This window comes from Salvelinus fontinalis, chromosome 31 (genome assembly GCF_029448725.1).
Source record: "Salvelinus fontinalis isolate EN_2023a chromosome 31, ASM2944872v1, whole genome shotgun sequence".
Lineage (NCBI taxonomy): Eukaryota > Metazoa > Chordata > Actinopteri > Salmoniformes > Salmonidae > Salvelinus > Salvelinus fontinalis.
In genome coordinates, this window is record NC_074695.1 from 30,879,548 (window position 1) to 30,900,621 (window position 21,074).

The 21,074-nt window shown below is 44.4% G+C and overlaps 2 protein-coding genes across 6 annotated transcripts in view; one reads left to right on the top strand and one right to left on the bottom strand.

Annotated features, from left to right (window-relative positions):
* samd11 (sterile alpha motif domain containing 11) overlaps positions 1–10,139 on the top strand; it is an 85,373-nt gene extending 75,234 nt beyond the window's left edge. For 4 of the 5 annotated variants that reach the window (XM_055892187.1, XM_055892186.1, XM_055892190.1 and 1 more), the window contains exons 8-13: positions 1,768–1,883; positions 2,451–2,529; positions 2,706–3,472; positions 4,988–5,118; positions 5,681–5,791; positions 6,375–10,139. In XM_055892187.1, the coding sequence (XP_055748162.1) occupies positions 1,768–1,883; positions 2,451–2,529; positions 2,706–3,472; positions 4,988–5,118; positions 5,681–5,791; positions 6,375–6,632 (1,462 nt within the window). In that variant the 3' untranslated portion in view covers positions 6,633–10,139. The remainder of the gene's footprint in view (positions 1–1,767; positions 1,884–2,450; positions 2,530–2,705; positions 3,473–4,987; positions 5,119–5,680; positions 5,792–6,374) is intronic. The other variant, XM_055892188.1, reaches the window with a different exon arrangement.
* A 7,025-nt stretch (positions 10,140–17,164) lies between these two features.
* noc2l (NOC2-like nucleolar associated transcriptional repressor) overlaps positions 17,165–21,074 on the bottom strand; it is a 29,933-nt gene continuing 26,023 nt past the window's right edge. Inside the window, exons 18-19 of the mRNA XM_055892191.1 lie at positions 18,238–18,348; positions 17,165–17,531 (exon numbers count right to left, since the gene is read on the bottom strand). Of these exons, the coding sequence (XP_055748166.1) occupies positions 17,389–17,531; positions 18,238–18,348 (254 nt within the window). The 3' untranslated portion in view covers positions 17,165–17,388. The remainder of the gene's footprint in view (positions 17,532–18,237; positions 18,349–21,074) is intronic.

Genomic DNA, 21,074 nt, shown 5'->3' on the forward strand with positions numbered 1-21,074 from the left:
CTGTGGGCTAGCGCTAATGCTAGGCTAGGCTAGGCGACACAGGGAGGGGGTGAAATGAATGGAGGTTTGGCCCTAGTCTACTGTGGCCGTAGCACAGTGACGCGGCCCAGGCTAATTGCTAGCCCCGAGGGATTAGGCCAGGTGATTACAAACTGGGCGGTGTAATTACATAAGCAGCGGCGGGGCCCTGGCTAGTGGGCCACAGGGTCACACGGCCCCGGCTCTTCCCCAAGATTAATTGGAGCTGCCACCAGAGTGCGAGGCACCGCCGGAGAGAGCGGTTATACGATTTGCATGAACATTTTAGCGACGGGCAGCCGATCAATAAATGGTTCTCACCACCCCCCCACCTCTGTTTCTCTCTCTCCATCTCTCACTCCCTCTCTCGTTCCTTCTCTCTCCCTCCCTCCCTCTCTCCCCTCTCTATCTCTCTTTTCCTCTCTCTCTCGCTCTCTCTCTCTCCCTCTCTCCCTCCCTGTCTCTCTTTCTCCCTCCCCTTATCTCTCTCTTTCTCTCTGAATTTCTTTCTCTCTCTCTGCTGTATGTGTAAGGACAGAGACATGCAGGCGCTAGTTGATTTTCAACACAAATGTTCCAAACCAATAGCTGTGGTCCCATGCAAATATAGTGTAATTTGGCTGTATTCACCATCATGGTGTCCTTATGTGTGCTGCATATCTCCAAAGCAGCAAACTGATGATATTTAGCCCATTGCACGATTGAGAGAGAGAGAAAGTGTGTGTGTGTGTGTGTGTGTGTGTGTGTGTGTGTGTGTGTGTGTGTGTGTGTGTGCGTGTGCGTGTGCGTGTGCGTGTGCGTGTGCGTGTGCGTGTGCGTGTGTGTGTGTGTGTATGTGCAGGAAAAGGCCTAAAAGGTTTTGCCAGAAGACGACACATAGACAATCAACAGATCACCACACACCCCCGTACCCAGTGACACTTCCACATGCTCCCTGAAACACACCAAGCTGAAGAACAGATTCTTATGTCTCTTCTCCAACCCTTCACGAACCGCACATTTTTTCTCTTACATCAAATTCTCCTGTCTCCCCTGCCCCTTTGGGACGATTGACAGAGCAGGGAGAGAAAGAGAGAGGAGCTTTTTTTTGCTCAGAACAAGGACAAAAGGAGAAGCACATAATAGAGAGGCCTTTTCATAAATAGGGTTTGCAGGACACGGCCGCCTTTTCAATCGCTCAATACGGCCCGGAGAGGGAGAGAGAGGGAGGGGCGGAAAAAAAAGAGAGAAGAGAGGAGGATTAGTGTTAATTAGAAGGTCCTTCAGCCCGTGGCCCCGGTCGAGACGCAGGGGCCGCCCCAGCTGTCGGAGCCTGACACACTCCCATTGTGTAGTCAGCCCTCATTATGTGTGTGTGCATGTGTGTGTAAGGGTGAGTATGCATATGTGTGAGTATGCATGTGTGTGTGCGTGGCCAGCGCCAGTCACCAAAACACACCACAAACCGGGTCCTCTGTAGTACATACAGGCTTTCACCTCAAGCCAGTTTTATACTCAGTGCTTTCTAATATACTGTATAGTACTGTTACGAAACCAACTAGCCAGCCCAGCCTACGAATAAGTCTGCTCTCGTTATTTCTCAGGGTTGACAAACTGTTCCATAATCTGCCTGAATGTGTGCATTTAACGTGAAAGTAATAGCAGAGTATTCCAATGAAAAAATCTCAGCAATTTGTTTGACGGTTTATAGTTTTTATTGTTAATTTCTGTTGGTTTTAATGTGGTGTGTTTTTGTTTGTGTGTCCGCAGGGAGATGTCCCATCCTCCGCCTCTGCTGTCCACCCAGAACGGCCCTCACATCACATTGGGACCCCACCTGCGGCCCCCCTTCTTGGGCATGCCCTCCGCCCTGTGCCAGTCCCCCGGTAAATCAGATGCTTACACTAGTAGGCTAACTACAGAAATGAATATGGGGCCTACACCTAATGATAAATGAGATGCTAATGCTAGCAGGCTAACTACAGAAATGAATATGGGGCCTACACCTAATGATAAATGAGATGCTAATGCTAGCAGGCTAACTACAGAAATTAATATGGGGCCTACACCTAATGATAAATGAGATGCTAATGCTAGCAGGCTAACCACAGCCTGCACTTATTATTGGCGAGTTAGATGCTAATGCAAACCAGAACCACAATTGGCTTATGGTAGACATTAGTTGTATTCCCTCCAAAATTGGGAAATGGGAACGTTTTCTATGGAATGAATGTGTCTATTGACTGTCTTGATTGAGAATCATGAATCAATCCTAACATTTATGTTTTAAATAATGTCCTTTTCTTGGTAAAAATCGGATTCTTTGTGAGGCATTGATATTACACAGGGGGTCATTGCATTTGAATACTCCATGTAAACTGTATGTCAGAAATCTCTTAATTGGGGTGTGTGCTTATCGATGTGTGTTTTATGTGTGTGTGTGTTTTCCTCAGGCTATGGTTTCCTCCAGCCTGCCCAAGCTGAAATGTTTGCCCGGCAACAGGAAATGCTTCGGAAGCAGAACTTGGCCAGGTTTGTCATTGTCTTCTAATGTTGTGATGCATGTGTATGTGTGGCTGTCAGTGCTGTGATGGGGTGTGTGTGTGATGTTAATGCTGTAGTAGTGTGTGTCTGTATCGTAACATTCCGTGTTTAGCGTGTGTGTGGTACCACCAGCCCGAACCTCTCTTCTCTATGTCCGGTCCCAGGTTGGAGATGTCAGCAGAGCTGCTCAGACACAAGGAGCTGGAGAGTCTCCACAGGCAGCAGCAGCAGCGTGCGTTGGGGGGTTCTGACCCCATGGGCCTACCCCATGGCCTCCCTCCGGACCATCCCGCCCTGCGCAGTCTCCACCACCTGCCCGAGGGACACCCCCTCCACGAGGAGCTCAGCCGGCGCCAAAACGCCATGCTGATGCTCCGACACACCAGCACCCCCCTACTCTCCCTCAACCACCAGGGGCCCTCGGGGTCCACAACGCCCAAAGATACCCAGGGACAAGGCTCCGGGGCTGGGGCCGGATTGAGTAAGGGGGGCTCCCGGAAAGGCCCCCAGCAACCTAGGGGGGGAGACCACCAAGAGAGGGAGGGCCGAGGGAGGGACGGAGATGCAGATGGGCAGGATGAAGAAATGAAGGACACGGATAGCGAGACGGAAATGGGCGAGGATAGGCATGAGGGATTGTTTGCCAAGGCAACCGACTGGCATGGGCTTCACAGGGACAGAGGGAAAGAGAGCGGCGGGAAGGGGGGGTGTGACGGTGCCAAAGAGGCGGGCGAGGGCTCGGGTCGGCTTAGTGCCCCCTGTAGCTTGGCGGGTGCAGATTCACCACCCAGTCATCACCTCTTCACCCCGGGGCTGGGCAAGAGCGATGTCAAGTACCACTTTCCACCTGGCGCCATGCCTCCTCTGCCAGGGCTCCACGGCCAGTCGCTGCCCTTTGGATTTCCCTACACAAGCCCCTACTTCCACACTGGTGAGTAACACATACACATGCATCATAACATCCTTACCAATGAACTGTATGATACTTAAAAGTCACCCCCAACTGCAACCTGTAAATGCTATTTGGCTAGCCATGCTACCAGCCAATCTCAACAGGCGTTAGCATGCTAACTAACAACTGCTGCATCCGAGAGAAGTGTTATGCAACGATAACAGCCAAATACAATCTTAGTGATTGTCCAAACAGCATAAGTGGTCTTGTTGTGGTGCTATGAAGGCAGGGATGTGTTGAGTTTGGCTTGTACTGAACAACATGTTTCCCCAGTCATTTTGTGAGTGGTCCTTTAGAATTCTTCAAAGTGAAGGTTGCTTACTAGATAGCAATTTGGATTGCATACCAGATGAAAAGTAGTGCCACAGTCTGTTTGCAGCCTACCAACTATGAAATCAGAAGAAATACCTTAGATGCGCATGTTCTTGGTCGGGTTTGAGCTGGGGGCCGCTAATACTCAATCAAGCCACAAGCTCATACCCCCCCCCCCCCCCTCTATCCACCGGTCCGCAAAAAATATTTCAGGTTTACATGCCGGTCCACAGAGAAAAAGAGGTTGGGAACCCCTGGTTAAGGGGACTTCCCTTTTATGTAGTATTGCAGACTGTCACATTTGAATTCACTGTAGCTTAAACTTGCAAATACACACAGAATTGTACCTTGACCTTAGAGCAACTCTTTTTAGGTTAATTAGATACCTCGTTTTAGTTGCCTATGTATAATGACTGTCATTAAAGACATTTGAACGTTTGAAAACACAGACAGAAACTGCTTAGGGAACCAGAGGCGAAATGGCCAGGTTCACAGTGGGGGCCAAAACACACACACACACACACACACACACACACACACACACACACACACACACACACACACACTCACACTCACACTCACACTCACACTCACACTCACACTCACGTACACGCACGCACACAGGCACACACTAACACACACTCTCACGGCCCTGGGCAGGCACATGAAAGTAATGAGCGTGGAGACCTCCCTCTGGAAGGGGCCCTGCCACTGACCCTTATACACACGGGGTTATCACCACAACCATATGGAGGGAGAGGGGGTGGGGCACAACAATAGGGAGAAACAGAAAACATGGATGAAGTACACTTTTAAACATGAGATAAAGAATCACATTCTTAAATGCAATTAAATATTATGTCTATTCACACAATTGCAAACAGCCACCAGGAGAAAGCGAGAGTCAGAGCGGGAGAGAAAAAGTGTGTGCGTGAAAGAGAATTAGATATTGAGAAAGAAAGGAGAAGCGCTGTTGGGTATATGTTAGCTGTTTGTCAAGGTCTGTCCTGGGTAGTGTTCAATAGGCACCAAACGGAAGAAAACGGACAGAAACAAGGAGAGAACTACCTGAACTTGTCCAATAGGGAACGCTCATTTTCATTGTCCATTGCAAGTTTTGCTACGGTGTGCCCTTAGAATAAGACTTGATTTACAACCCCTTTCCCCCTCTTCCTTACCCAGGCGGTATGGGAGGTCTGTTAATGGACGGTGAGGACTCTGCGGCGCCCCCGGTGGAGGACATAAGCAAGTGGAGTGTGGAGGAGGTGTGTGGTTTTGTGGGAGGCCTGGCCGGCTGTGCTGAGTACACCCAGGTAAGAACCAGATCACGATTCTGGTTTATCCACAATTTCAACCAGAGAAAGAGAGCGACAGTGGGAGAGAGGGGTCAGGGCGGGCTGGTGGAAGAGTAGGGTAGAGTATATATTATTGTCACCTCAATTAGAAGTTTTACTACTATTTGATTATATAGCTATAACACCCATGTTATCTCTCACAGCACCACGGCCCGCTCAATGTTATACACACTCATACACATACACGTCACTGTTGGAAATGAGAGTGGTGTGAGTGTAGGTGCAAGCTCTGTGAGTGTGTGTGTATGAGTGTGGGTTTGTGTGTGTATGAATTCATGAGTGTGTGTGTGTGTGTGTGTGTGTGTGTGTGTGTGTGTGTGTGTGTGTGTGTGTGTGTGTGTGTGTGTGTGTGTGTGTGTGTGTGTGTGTGTGTGTGTGTGTGTGTGTGTGTGTGTGTGTGTGTGTGTGTGTGTGTGTGTGTGTGTGTGTGTGTGTGCTGGTGAGTGTATGAGTGAGCGGATGATTGCATGTGTGTGTGTCTGTCTGGGCCCTGGCTGAAGTGGCTGTGTCTCTCCTGAAGGTGTTTCGGGAGCAGGCCATTGACGGAGAGACACTCCCGCTGCTCACAGAGGAGCACCTGCTCAACACCATGGGACTGAAGCTGGGCCCTGCGCTCAAGATACGCTCTCAGGTACACACCACTGAATGGCAACACACTGCAGAAGTGTGTGGTGTGTGTGCAGCCCCAAAGTCCAAATGTGCGTGTATGTGTAGACTGTTCTTGTGTGAGTGAACCTCAAGTGTGTGTGTGCGTGTGTGCGTGTGTGCGTGTGTGCGCGCGTGTGTGTGTGTGTGTGTGTGTGTGTGTGTGTGTGTGTGTGTGTGTGTGTGTGTGTGTGTGTGTGTGTGTGTGTGTGTGTGTGTGTGTGTGTGTGTGTGTTGGAAGCTAGTAGTGTATCATAGAGTTAGCCAAAGCAGATAGATAGTGTAGCCCCTAAAAGTGAGTCCATTTGTCAGAACACAGATTGTCAGGCATACCGTACCATAGCCCTTACCCCTCTCCTCTCTCTCAGGCTGGTGGTACAGTAGAACACTAGGCTGCTTCCCAAACGGTACCGTCTTCCCTACATAGTGCACTACTTTTGGGCTTCTACATCCTATGGGCTCTGGTAATAAGTAGGCCACAATATAAGGAATAGGGTGCCATTTGCGACGCGGCCTGTGAGCTGAGCGGCTCTAACTTCGGCATGTGGCATTCGCTCTCTCCCTCTCAGGTGGCGCGGCGCGTTGGCAGACTCTTCTACATGACCAGCTTCCCGCTGGCGCTCCCGGTGCCGCCATCTGCCCTGCGCCCCCCGGACAGGGACCCCCTTCTGTCCGACACCCTTCTGGCGGTCCCACTGCGACCCCCCTCCGTCGCCAGCAGCAGCTCCTCTCCCTACAGCGGCCCTCCGCCCCCGTGTCACTCCTCCCCCAAGCAGGAGAACGGCTCCGCGTCAGGGGTCTACGAGGGGGCCAAGACGCCCTCCTAGGACTCAACTGGCTGCACAGGGAACATGTACTGTAGAGGAGGAGGAGGGGTGTGGAGAGGGTTCAGAGAAACCCCTTGTAACAGACATTGAATTGTCCCCATTTCCTGTAAAATATCAAAAAACTACAACTAAAGAAAATGAACTGAACAGACTTCAACTTCAAGTTCCACTGTGGCTGTAGCCAAGCAGAATCCAAAGACGTGACTGACAGTGGGCTGGAGGGAGAGACATCATGAAGCGACAGAGGGAGAGATAGAATGAGAGGACGAGAAAGAGAGGGAGGGAGCAGACAGCTGGTCTCAGTCAGATTGCCAAAAAAAAGAGCGAAGCGCCACAACTACGACATTCTTCTGAGTGAGACAGACAGACGCTAACGGAAACTCTTCCTTCCTGGGCTGAAGGAAGCCTCCCCCTCTCGCTCTCTCTCTCTCTCTGCTCCCCAACACACCCGGCGGCGCCCAGCACTTAAAAGGAAGACGCCTCTTCCCTCTTTTCTCTCACTCACTTTTCTCCCCACTCCCAGTCTCAGGAGCCCAAACAGCTCAGAGGAACTGAGAATTCTGGAGGCTGGAGCGAAAGGACTCAAAACCCCCCTCATTATTGCAACTATGCATTCCACAGTCCAAAACCAAAGATTACCGGATGTGTGGAATCAGGACGATATTTCATGTTTGTTTCTGGGGTTTTATTTTGTTTTGTTTTTGCTTTGTGGGAAAAATGTGTAGTCTTAGGGAGGTGTGGTACATTAAGGAGAACAGTGAGCCAGGTACCATATAACTGTCTTTAAGAGACAAGGGGGACTCTTTGATAGGTGACAAAGGTACACAACACAGTGTTGTGCACATAAGCCAACAGTCTACGCTGAGTTCTTTCTCTGACACGCCCTGATAAAAAGGGCCAAATGTTACTGATATGAGATGGTGACGAAACGGTGGCTTCGGCTCATAGAGCTAATGTCATTGTAAAATCCTGTTAACTACTGTGGGAGATACAAACACGCTGAATTGTACAGAATGATGCTTATGATGGAAATAAGGTTACAGACGTGTTTGGGGGGTTCATTAAATGTAGTTGCACGAATAACGTTTTCTTTATGACTGAACAAAATGTGACTCGCTAACTTTTGGTGGTACTTTTCTTACGAACGTTTTTGTTGGCCGTTTTATTTTCTCCAAATTGTATATTATTAAAAGAAAGCTCCAATCTTGAATGCTACTTCAGCAGATACATATGAGGGAATAATATTTATTAGGACTTTTGATGTACAGTGCCTTCCGAAAGTATTCACACCCCTTGACTTTTTACGTATTTTGTTGTGTTACAGCCTGAATTTAAAATTGATTAAATTTAGATTTTGTGTCACTGATCTACACACAATACCCCATAATGTCAAAGTGGAACTATGTTTACAAATTAATTAAAAATGAAAAGCTGAAATGTCAAGTCAATAAGTATTCAACCCTTTTGTTTTGGCCTAAATAAATTCAGGGGTAGAAATGTGCTTAAGTCACATAATAAGTTGCATGGACTGTGCAATAATAGTGTTTAACATGATTTTTAAATGACTACCCCCTGGGCCGTAACCAGTTTCTATTTTTTCAATTTAAATTATATTTGGAGAACAGTAATAACAAACAGAAATGACCCCAGCCATTATCACCTTGGTGGCTATAAGTTCAACACATAGCCTATTATCTCCACAACTGTAACGTCATACCCCTGAATGGGGAGAAATAGGAGGAATTATTTACACACATTGACACGTAGCAGCAGTGACGAAACAGAAACATTTTTAAAACTGTATAGTTTTTTTGTGCATTTTAATGTAGGCCTATAGGGAATATAGGCCATGTGGAGATGTTCATTGAAACATATATATTTGTTGTTTTGTTTTAGTTCATTCCTAACGTGTTTGATAAGATTAGTACAGATGTTCTCAGGGTACCCCACATGGGGCCCCGACCCCAAGTTTGGAAACCACTGTACTAACCTCTGCTTGCATTCTTTCTCTCTCAGTCTCCTCTGCTTCCTCCTGCATGCATTGCAGCCTGCCTTAGCCTCACCACTGAGCGCTACATCACTGCCTGTCTCAGTAGCCTACTCTCTGTAAAGCAAAGTTATTACGAGAACTTAGTAGTGTATTTTTTACTCCTGCTGAGGTAGGCTCCGTTTAACATTGGCTTTTTATTTCATCCTTCTAGCTGGCTTAGCAATAGTAGCCATAGCCATTGAACGTTACTTGAATAAAAGTCTCTGCCAGCAGACAACTACCTGACTGACTGACATAATCTATAATCAAGTATTTACCAGATGTGCACTCATTCTCCAAGAGTCAGTTTTTGTTTGTTTGGGGGATGTCTGTAGACATAGCAGGAGTCGAGGGACGGTTTTAAAATGGCCTTTTGTCCAGCATCTCGCAAATACACTGTCAGCAGCATCTCTGACTCTCTAGCTGGCTACTTGAGCCGGCTGCGAGCTGGGGTAGTTCGTTTCAGGTCTCAGGCCCCCTAAAGAGGCAAATCAGGGAGGTAAATCAGGGGGACACAAGAGAACATAACGAACAAATCACTGTTCATGATTCGGCTCATTTCCAAAGAGGCAGTGTGATTAGAATTGTCAGATCAATAATATAAGCGATCTGAGCTTTGATCAATGCAATAATTAGATTTTGACCCGTAACTGATTTTCTTTATTGTGTACAAAATATATATATTTTTGTTATACATTTTATCAAATTAGAAAAAATGACAGAGGTCTGGACCTCTGTGTCCTCATATGTAGTTACGGCCATGACTACCCCATCTCTGTCACAGGAGGTAGGTGGCACCTTAATTAATTGGGGAGAACGGGCTCATGGTAATGACTGGAGCGGAATTAGTGGAATGGTAACAAATTCGTCAAACACATTCCATTTGCGCCGTTACGGCCATTATTATGAGCCGTTCTCCCCTCACCTGCCTCCTGTGATCTCTGTACCCTACACATACAATTACTTGTAAGGTCCCTCAGTCGAGCAGTGAATTTCAAGCACATATTAAACCACAAAAACCATGGAGGTTTTCCAATGGTTTGCAAAGAAGGACACTGATTGGTAGATGGGTAAAAAAAAAGCAGACAAGGTCTAAGCCATTGGGGAGGGGGATACTAAACTAGAATTGGAGCTGGAATTGTTTTAAGATGGTCATACCATGGATAATTTAGCTATTTAATTTTTAATTTTAGGACCTACAATTTAGGTCAACTTTTTTTTTTTTCATTATTTGATAAAATATTGAATTTAGCCTTTACCACTATAGCCCATAGAAAACGAGTTGAATAACACATTCATAAATGGCAAAAAAAGACAGCACAACATTTTATAACAAGGAATAAAGTTTGAAGTGTCTGTCCTATATACAGGAGATATAAGAAAGCTCGGGAAATATATATTGAACAAAAATATAAACGCAACATGTTAAGTTTTACTCCCATGTTTCATGAGCTGAAATAAAAATCCCGGAAATGTTCCATACGCACAAAAAGCTTATTTCTTTCAAATGTTGTGCACAAACTTGTTTACATCCCTGTTAGGGAGCATTTCACCTTTGCCAAGATAAGCCATCCAACTGTCAGAAACGCTCAACCACTTTTTTCTCTCCTCACTTGAATACTAGCAGTCAGTGATACAAGTAGTCAGTGAATACTCTTTGTAGTGTTTTCTCTGACTGTTGGATGGTGTGTGTTTGTAGGAGAGTGGACTCCTGGGGGCATGGTTCAGGTCAACACCAGCTGTCAGAGTGTGAGGTTCTGCCGCAGGCCAAGGCCTCCCTGCCTGTGGGGATAAACCTGACCCTTCCACACACACACACACACACACAAAAAAGAAAAGTGCAAACGCGAGCACTCACACCCACCTTTATCCTTCAAAGAAAACAGTTTCCACTGAAGCTGTCAAATTGACATGTATTGGTCACTGCTGGGATTTCTGCTGGGATTTCATTGGCTTGGTCTTCAGCTCTACTCAACTGGTTGCTATTGTATGCAAGTGCTGTATGCAACAGGGTTTCCATTAGCCGGTAGGCCTAACAGCCGGCTTTTGGACAATCATTTATAGTGCTGAGTGACTATTGCTTTTTGAAGTCGGTTCGGTTTCATTTAGATTATTGAAAAAGAATCACGGTTTTATTTTTCAGTTTTAATTATTTGGCTTGAATGCTGTAACACAGAATAAAATAATGAATGAAAGTCTCATGATGGTAGTGACTATCCATTACTGCTTATCACTTATTAACCATCATATATTCACATTACTTTAATACAATATTTCAGTTGCTGTGTATATTACATTTGTTTTATTTGATCTTATTATTTCATTCCAAGTCATCAACTCATCTCTATAGAGCTACGACATATATGCGGTCTGACAAAAATAACTATTTTGTAGTTCTTCAAAGTAAATAAGGCATACTTTTATGACTGCTGAATACCAACTATAAATCACTTAGATCATGTATTTTCAGGAAGCGATAACTCGCGAAGCAACAGCTGCTCTCTATATCCCCTCAATATCAGCCATTCTTCGGTCTCTTCCGTAGAAGAAGTAACAAAAACAGACCAGACAAGTAGATGTGCAGTGGATTATGGTTACAAACTAGGTTTCCATCCAATTGGCGACAATTGTTAAATTATATATATACAGTACCTGTCAAAGGTTTGGACACACCAACTCATTCAAGGGTTTTTCTTTATTTTTACTGTTTTCTACATTGTAGAATAATAGGGAAGACATCAAAACTATGAAATAACACATATGGAATCATGTAGTAACCAAAGAAAGTGTTAAACAAATCAAAATATATTTTATATTTGAGATTCTTCAAAGTAGCCACCCTTTGCCTCGATGACAGCTTTGCATGCTCTTGGCATTTTCTCAACCAGCTTCATGATGTAGTCACCTGGAATGCATTTCAATTAACAGGTGTGCCTTGTTAAAAGTTCATTTGTGCAATTTCATTCCTTCTCAATGCATTTGAGCCAATCAGTTGTGTTGTGACAACGTAGGGGTGGTATACAGAAGACGGCCCTATTTAGTAAAAGACCAAGTCCATATTATGGCAAGAACAGCTCAAATAAGCAAAGAGAAACGACAGTCCACCATTAGGACATGAAGGTCAGTCAATGCGGAAAATTTCAAGAACTTTGTGCAGTTGCAAGAACCATCAAGCTCTATGAAACTGGCTCTCATGAGGACCGTCACAGGAATGGAAGACCCAGAGTTCCCTCTGCTGCACAGGACAAGTGCATTAGAGTTACCAGCCTCAGAAATCGGCAATTAACTGCACCTGGGATTGCAGCCGCCCAAAAATGCTTCACGGAGTTCAAGTAACAGACACACTTCGACATCAACTGTTAAGAGGAGACAGCGTGAATTAGGCCTTCATGGTCGAATTGCTTCAAAGAAAACACTACTAAAGGACACCAACAAGAAGAAGAGACTTGCTTGGGCAAAGAAACGCGAGCAATGGACATTAGACCAGTGGAAATCTGTCCTTTGGTCTGATGAGTCCAAATTAGAGATTTTTGGTTCCAACTGCCGTGTCTTTGTGAGACAGAGTATGTGAACGGATGATCTCCGCATGTGTGGTTCCCATCATGAAGCATGGAGGAGGAGGTGGGATGGTGTGTGGGTGCTTTGCTGGTGACACTCTTAGTGATTTATTTAGAATTTAAGGCACACTTAACCAGCATGGCTACCACAGCATTCTGCAGTGATACGCCATTCCATCTGGTTTGCACTTGTTTTTTTCAACAGGACAATGATCCAACACACCTCCAGGCTGTGCAAGGGGTATTTGACCAAGGAGAGTGATGGAGTGCTGCATCAGATGACCTGGCCTCCACAGTCACCCGACCTCAAACCAATTGAGATGGTTTGGGATGAGTTGGTCCGCAGAGTGAAGTAAAAGCAGCCAACAAGCGCTCAGCATATGTGGGAACTCCTTCAAGACTTTTGGGAAAGCATTCCAGGCTAAGCATCATAACTTGTTTAATCTGTAGCCTGCAATGACCACAACATGTCATTGCGTGACTCCAAGTTTTCCACCTACATTTCTTGCATAATTCATTTTACAGACACAAAAATATCCCACCTTATAGCATTTTTTGTTGTTGTCGACATTTGGAAAGTTGACCAACAAATCTTCTGTTTCCATCAGGACTGTCATTATATTTTTTTATCTGACATGTACTTTACTCGCATAAAAAGGTTGTATGGAATCCTGGTTACTTTGGTTAATTGCCACCTGTAGAATATTGGCCTGTTGGAAATTACAACACCCTACTACATCGCACAGTTCAGCTGGATCTGATTTATCTCTAGAGAAACTGTGCAGTGTGTGCATTGAGCTCCCAGTAAAAACCGAACGAACTGGTAAATTCGTTTTTTTTAAACCAAAAAAGAACCATAATTTCGGTTAATCACTCAGACGTCTGAAAAGCTGATTTCACTGACCAATTGTCCCGCAGAAGAAGAAAAATAACTATTGCGAAATAATGCTTTTTTAGCCTATTCTTTGATGGAAATACCAGTCGATGTAAATACATTTGACTTGTCATGCTTATTGGTCTATAGGTTAATTTGCATAATTTTGAGGAATTAAATTGGCACATGTACAGTAGTCGAGATTCGTTATGCATCTTATCACACGTATACAGCACACAGATACAGAGCCTTTGAGCAGAAAATCTGTCAGACAGTACCAGAGCTGTTGCTACAGCATATCAAACAGCAAATGCATAGGCAACGAATGGCAGGCTTAATCAGCGTGTCACACACCACTTTGCAATGAGCTGTAGGCAGTTTGCATTTTGAAAACATGTACTTAATTGTTTGAAAATGGAACGTTTTACTACATATTGAGGCATCTCTTACCTTGCTGCAAAATAGCCTAGCCAAAATCAGACTATATCCGTGGAGGCAATTATTTTATACTGAACAAAAATATAATTTCAAAAGATTTTACTGAGTTACAGTTCATATAAGGAAATCAGCCAATTGAAATAAATCCATTAGGCCCTATTCTATGGATTTCATATGACTGGTAATACAGATATATATCTGTTGGTCACAGATACCTTAAAAAAAAAAGTAGGGGCTAGGATCAGAAAACCAGTCAGTATCTGGTGTGACCACCATTTGCCTCATGCAGCGCAACATCTCCTTCACATAGAGTTGATCAGGCTGTTGATTGTGGTCTGTGGAATGTTGTCCCACTTCTCTTCAATGGCTGTGTTTGAAGTTACTGGATATTGGCGGGAACTGGAACACGCTGTCGCACAAGTCAATCCAGAGCATCCCAAACATGCTCAATGGATGACATGTCTGGTGAGTATGCAGGCCATGGAAGAACAGGGACATTTCAGCTTCCAGGAATTGTGTACAGATCCTTGCGACATGAGGCTGTGCATTATCATGCTGAAACATGAGGTGATGGCGGAGGATGAAAGGCACGGCAATGGTACTTAGGACCTCGTCATGGTATCTCTGTGCATTCAAAGTGTCATCGATAAAATGCAATTGCATTCGTTGTCCGTAGCTTACGCCTGCCAATACCATTATTACACTGCCACCATGGGGCACTCGATTCACAATGTTGACAACCGCAAATTGCTCGGCCACACGACGCGATACACATGGTCTGTGGTTGTGAGGCCTGTTGGACGTACTGCCAAATCCTCTAAAACCACGTTGGAGGCAGCTTATGGTAGAGAAATAAACATTTAATTATCTGGCAACAGCTCTGGTGGACATTCCTGCAGTCAGCATGCCAATTGCACACTTCCTCAAAACTTGAAACATCTGTGGCATTGTGTGACAAAACTGCAGATTTTAGAGTGGCCTTTTATTGTCCCCAGCACAAGGTGCACCTGTGTAATGATCATGCTGTTTAATCAGCTTCTTGACATGCCACACCTGTCACGTGGATGGATTATCTTGGAAAAGGAGAAATGCTCATTAACACGGATATAAACACATTTATGCACAACATTTGAGAGATATAAGCTTTTTTTGTATATGGAGAATTTCTGGGACCTTTTATTTCAGCTCATGAAACATGGGACCAACACTTTGCATGTTGCATTTATATTTTTGTTCAGTAAATATAAACTTTCTTTCATTGTCCAGTAGGCCTAACCAAAGGAACAATCGTCATAATATTAGCAACCCATGCTAGTTTTTGTTCGATCTCCCATCTTGCTAAATTTCTAACAAATATGTTATTCTCTATCACATGAAACTGCTAGCATGTGCGGTGCGCTGTGATAGGCTAATGTTGTTTTCCCATGAATTGCATTATGGAATTTACATTGGCGCGTATCGTACTGTCTTGTGCACATTGCTGCGCTTAGGTGAATAAATAGTTTATCAACATTTTAAGCTAAACAGTCTGATCTGTTTGGAATAGGCTATTTATTTCACGACAAGCTGACTAATAGAATATATCAACGTTTCTACTATGGGAGATAGTAACGTTATTGTAATTGGCTACTGATTTTGCTGTTAGTTACTCATCTAGTTGGCTGAGGAGAAGTAAAATGTCGACAATTCTAACATCTTCAAAGTTCTCATGATAATTTGCTAAGGACCGTTTAAATAAAGGTTAAATTAAATAAATAAAAAAATCGTCCCATCCTCCACTTGCATGTTCTGTTAATATGAATTACTATAATCTAAATGTGATTTGCCATTCTGAGCACCGTGGGTGGAGGTCCTAATCATTTTATGCATCCAATGTACATGGGTCCGGTAAATGTTTCAAATTGTCCAGTAAATTAAAATGCTGATCAAATGTCGGGCGCCACATTTTCCTAATGGAAACCCTGGTTATGCACACACCCTTTAAAAAGGTCTTATAGATACACTGCAAAAATATGATTTATTTATCAAGGAACGGTCTCTTTTGTCTGGTTAAAAAAAGAGAAACCACGAGTAGAAAATCACGAGACAAATGTCTTGCTGCTAGGCTTTATGTGGAATTTTAGCCATATTGCTCATACCTATCCAGTCCTTTCAGATCTACACAAGTGCCTAGGGGTTGTTAATGAATGTTCCAACGTTACCTTGATACACTCACTACCAGAAGGAAGGAGTGGAAAGAGGGAATGAGTGGAGGGGGAGAGCAGAGGAAGGAGGAGAGGAGTAATGATATAGAGGCAGTCTGAAGAAGCAGAGGAAGGAGTAATGATATAGGCAGTCTGAAGAAGCAGAGGGAGGAGAGGAATAATGATAGAGGCAGTCTGAAGAAGCAGAGGAGTAATGATAGAGGCAGTCTGAAGAAGCAGAGGAGTAATGATAGAGGCAGTCTGAAGATGCAGAGGAGTAATGATAGAGGCAGTCTGAAGAAGCAGAGGAGTAATGATAGAGGCAGTCTGAAGAAGCAGAGGAGTAATGATAGAGGCAGTCTGAAGAAGCAGAGGAGTAATGATAGAGGCAGTCTGAAGAAGCAGAGGAGTAATGATATAGAGGCAGTCTGAAGAAGCAGAAGAGTAATGATAGAGGCAGTCTGAAGAAGCAGAGGAGTAATGATATAGAGGCAGTCTGAAGAAGCAGAGGAGTAATGATATAGAGGCAGTCTGAAGAAGCAGAGGAGTAATGATATAGAGGCAGTCTGAAGAAGCAGAGGAGTAATGATATAGAGGCAGTCTGAAGAAGCAGAGGAGTAATGATAGAGGCAGTCTGAAGAAGCAGAGGAGTAATGATATAGAGGCAGTCTGAAGAAGCAGAAGAGTAATGATAGAGGCAGTCTGAAGAAGCAGAGGAGTAATGATATAGAGGCAGTCTGAAGAAGCAGAGGAGTAATGATATAGAGGCAGTCTGAAGAAGCAGAGGAGTAATGATATAGAGGCAGTCTGAAGAAGCAGAGGAGTAATGATATAGAGGCAGTCTGAAGAAGCAGAGGAGTAATGATATAGAGGCAGTCTGAAGAAGCAGAGGAGTAATGATATAGAGGCAGTCTGAAGAAGCAGAGGAGTAATGATATAGAGGCAGTCTGAAGAAGCAGAGGAGTAATGATATAGAGGCAGTCTGAAGAAGCAGAGGGAGGACGAGGGAAGGAAATGTTGTGATGGTGCAGAAAAGGAGGATTACGTTTGTGTGTGTGTGTTAGTTGGCAAGGAAACAGACAGTCTGTGTTCCCTCTTCACCACCTGGGCAGAGAAGACTGGCAAGACATCAGACATGGCCGTGCCTGCCTGGCACACTGCTGCCCTGGGGCTGGAACCCCTCCCCCATACCCAGCACAGCCTGGTACAGCCCACCATAGCACAGCTACAGTATAGTCAAGCCCTTTCTTCTAACAAATTACCTTTACTAAAGGCAACCCTAGTAAATGCAGAGGAAACCCTAGTTCAAAACACGGTAACAGATGCTCATGTACTCGCACACACGTACTGACTACAACCCACCACACTTGTTCATTCACAATCCTGTACACTGAAATGAACAATGCATACATACATCAGTAGGGTATCTCACTAAGAAACAAACAAATAGGTCTAGGAATTATTTTTTATTTTGTACAATTACATTAAGAACATGTTTGTACTATACACATTGATGGACCAAACCGAAACAAATTATAGTAGAAAGGAGTCCACAGGGAAAGCAGTAATGATTGAATGTACGGAAAGATGAGCTCCAAGCCAACACTCTTCTCTCCACCCCCAATCGTGTGTGTGTGCGTGTCTTAGCGTGTGTGTGTGTATGCGTCACGGTGTGTCAGTCCTGGTCGGAAAGCTCCAGGTCTTCCACCAAGTCCTCGTCTCCCTCTGCCAACTCTTTCAGAGCTACGCTAGACAGCTGTTTGGGCGCCGTCGAGGCTTTAGCCCCCTCTTCTTCATCATCATCATCACCATCATCATCTATAGAGACAAGAGAAAGAAGAGCATGAAAGAGGGATTCATTTAAAAGGGGCAATCTGGGATTCAAACAATGCCAAAGTAAAGAAAATAAGGACCTATGTACCAATCCCTGATTGCCCCTTAATAAGTAGAAGTGACCACTGTCTGGAACACCAAGTTAGAATTATTTTTGTTTTTCATACTGATGTTATACGATAACTTTAAACATGTAGAAAACAAAATCACACCACAAGACAATATCAGACAGCAATGTATGTAAATTGCTTGGTCTGAAATGTCATTGGGATTAGTTCTGCCCAAAATGGGGTTGAGTGGAGAATGTGGCAGGTTCCCTTTAGATGGAGTGAACGATATGTTGGAAGCTCCCCTCAGTTCAATTGGAAGGCTAGGTGGAGCCATCAGCATTTTGATTACACCCCATCAAACCCCTTACAGATATGTCAACTCAGAAGTGGTAGGAGGCTGGAGATCAATTCTGGACCAGGCCTGTATGTGTCCTCTAATACTCACACTAGTGTGCAGACCCGAACCAAACCGTACTCCACTGGCTTGCATGTTCCATTTTCACATTAGCCTTTCCATCACGGTTCCAGAAACTACAGTGGATGCGTAACCAGGCCAGTCCAATACAGCTCGGCTTGGTTCAGCTCAGTAGTGTGAAAAGAACATTTGTCGTGCTCTGTGAGAGAGAAGCCAGTCCACAAACCTGAAGCACCATCATGGTCTTCCCCCACCCCCTCATCACCGCTCAGGTCAGACAGCTCTTGAAGAAGATCAGCATCATCGTCATCATCCTCATCAGAGCCTCCCTTTGTGTCTGGCAAGAAGAAAGAGAAATCGAATATGAAGTACCAGTTAATACTCCTCATTAGCTTTGACTTGGTTTTATTCACATCAGGGTTTCCGTGAGGGAAAATGTGCTGCCGGATATTTGACCGTCATTTAATTTACCGGACCAATATGCACTGGGTGCATAACCTGATTAGGGGTTCCACCCACGGTGATCAGAATGACAGAAATCACATTTAGAATATGGTTATTCATATTAACAGAACATGTAAGTTGAGGATTCAATGATGTGCGGTCCTTCTTAGCGAATTCGGATGTGCACTTTGAACATGTTAGAACAACTGTCCACATTTACTTTTCCTCATCAACAAGACGAGTAACAAACAGCAAAATCACTAGTCTTTGTCAATCTACTATAAAAGTTCAGGCTACCTATTCTATTGGTCAGTTTGTCGAGAAATAAATAGCCTGTTCCAAACCGACTCTGGGACAGAGGGACGATAAGAGACTAAATTCATACAACCAGTACACATAAAATAAAAACAAAAAATGCGATGAATTCGATGCAACAGATCAGAACGTTTAGCAATATTTTTTTTTATAAACGATTATTTACTCACATTATAAGCGCAGAAATGCACATAAGGTAGTAGACTACACACAAATGTTCGTTGCATAACGCAATTAGCGGGAAAACACCCTTGTCAAAAGGGCAATGCACAAGCGAGCGGCTTCATGCGACAGATGAAAATATCAGTTTAGAAAGACAGAAGAGCTCATGCATTCATTGACCAATAAATACATTTTGACTGGTCATTCTTATTGGTCTAGGTAGCTCACTGTGTATTGGTGTGTGTGTATGTGTGTGGTCAATATGCTCTTAGTAGTAAGTGTTGGGAGTGTGGCAATTGAAGTGTCTGCCTGTCCTCCTGGCTACCAGCATCTTATCAAACCCTACTTTAAAGCTCAGGGACCACTCTGCAGTGGCCTCTGCTACACACACACACACGACAGACTCGCCCATTTTACAGAAGGAATTTGTAGCTGTCTGAAGTGAAGCCTGCCTGCTATCTCCTATTTTATATATTTAGGCAGCAACTGAGTGTAAGATGTGTGAAATTGGCTGTGGTAAACTGTCATGAGTAATGTATTCTCAGCTCCATCACCATGCAGGTAGTAGGCAATTCCAAGGTGGTTAGATGCTACCTACCTGCCTGCATGTGTACACTTCTGGGCCCATATTCATAACGCATCTCAGAGTACGTGAGCCTGATCTAGGATCACGTCAACGTATTAATTATGATCCAAAATGAAAACTGATCACATATCAGGACTCATACTCAGATGCTTAATTAAAAAGATACTTCAGGATTTTGGCAATGAAGCCATTTATCTACTTCCGCAGACTAAGTTGAACTCGTGGATACAATGTTTTTATGTAGTTTGAAGGAAGTTGCTAACTAGCGTTAGTGCAATTTCTAACTGGCGTAACTGGCGTAAGCACAATGACTGGAAGTCTATGGTAACTGCTAGCATGCTAGTAGATAAGATTAACTTCCAGTCATTGTGTCAACACCAGTTAACATTGGCTCGTGAAACTACCTTCCTTTACAAAATAATGCATTTTAGCCTATTCATTGATGGAAATACCAGTCAATGGAAATGCATTTGACTGGTCATACTTATCGGTTTATTTGCATAATTTAGTTTAATTATATTGGCGCATGTGTACGGTATTTTCATTATGTATCATATTTATCACAGCCGTAGAGCAGGGTTCCCCAACTGTCGGATAGTTTTACTTGTTTGACAGACTTGGAACACCGGGAAATCAGCTCCAAGTGATTTTAAGAAATCTGTTCCCAAGTATTCCCACACATAATAGAGAAACAAGATCGTATACAAATGTAAGCAACGTTTGAAATTATTATGTTTTAGTCAAACATTATACTCTCTGTTTGGGCTTCTTGAGGTCAATTTTCCATCTACAAATGATTTGTAATTATGTTCTGGCCCTCAAACCAACTGCTCAAGAAAAGAAATTGGCCCACGGCTGAATCTAGTTGATGATCCCTGGCGTACAGCATACAGATATTGAGCCTTTGAGTAGAAAATGTGTCAGACAGCACAAGAGCTGCTGCAGCATCTTGTGGTGCTTTCAAGACAACTGGGAAAGAAGACAGAGTTCCCGAATTGGATGACCGTTCAAAACTATTTTCTCTCCAGTCGGAGCAATTTTTTCTTCTTTTTTCAGTTGAATGCACTGAAGTCGTAAGTGCCCCTTTTCCTCCCCAATTTCTTGATATCCAATTTGTAGTTAGTCTTGTCCCATCGCTGCAACTCCTGTAGGGACTCGGGAAACGCTAAGGTCGAGAGCAATACGTCCTCCGAAACACGACCCTGCCAAGCCGCACCTATCGCTTAACCCGGAAGCCAGCCGCATCAATGTGTCGGAGGAAACACCGTCCAACTGGCGACTGTGTCTGCGTGCATGCGCCCAGTCCGCCATAGGCGTCGCTAGAGTGCGATGGGACAAGGACATCCCAACCTGCCAAACCTTCCCCTAAGCCGGACGACACCTCACGGGTCTCCCGGTCGCGGCCGGCTGCGACACAGCCCGGGATCGAACCTGGATCAGCTGCGCCACCCGAAAGGTCCTCGAGTTCCCAGTTGTTTTGAACGCAGCATCAAATGGCAATGGAAGGCAGGCTTCATCAGCACGTCACACCACATTGCAATGAGCTGGCGGCAGTA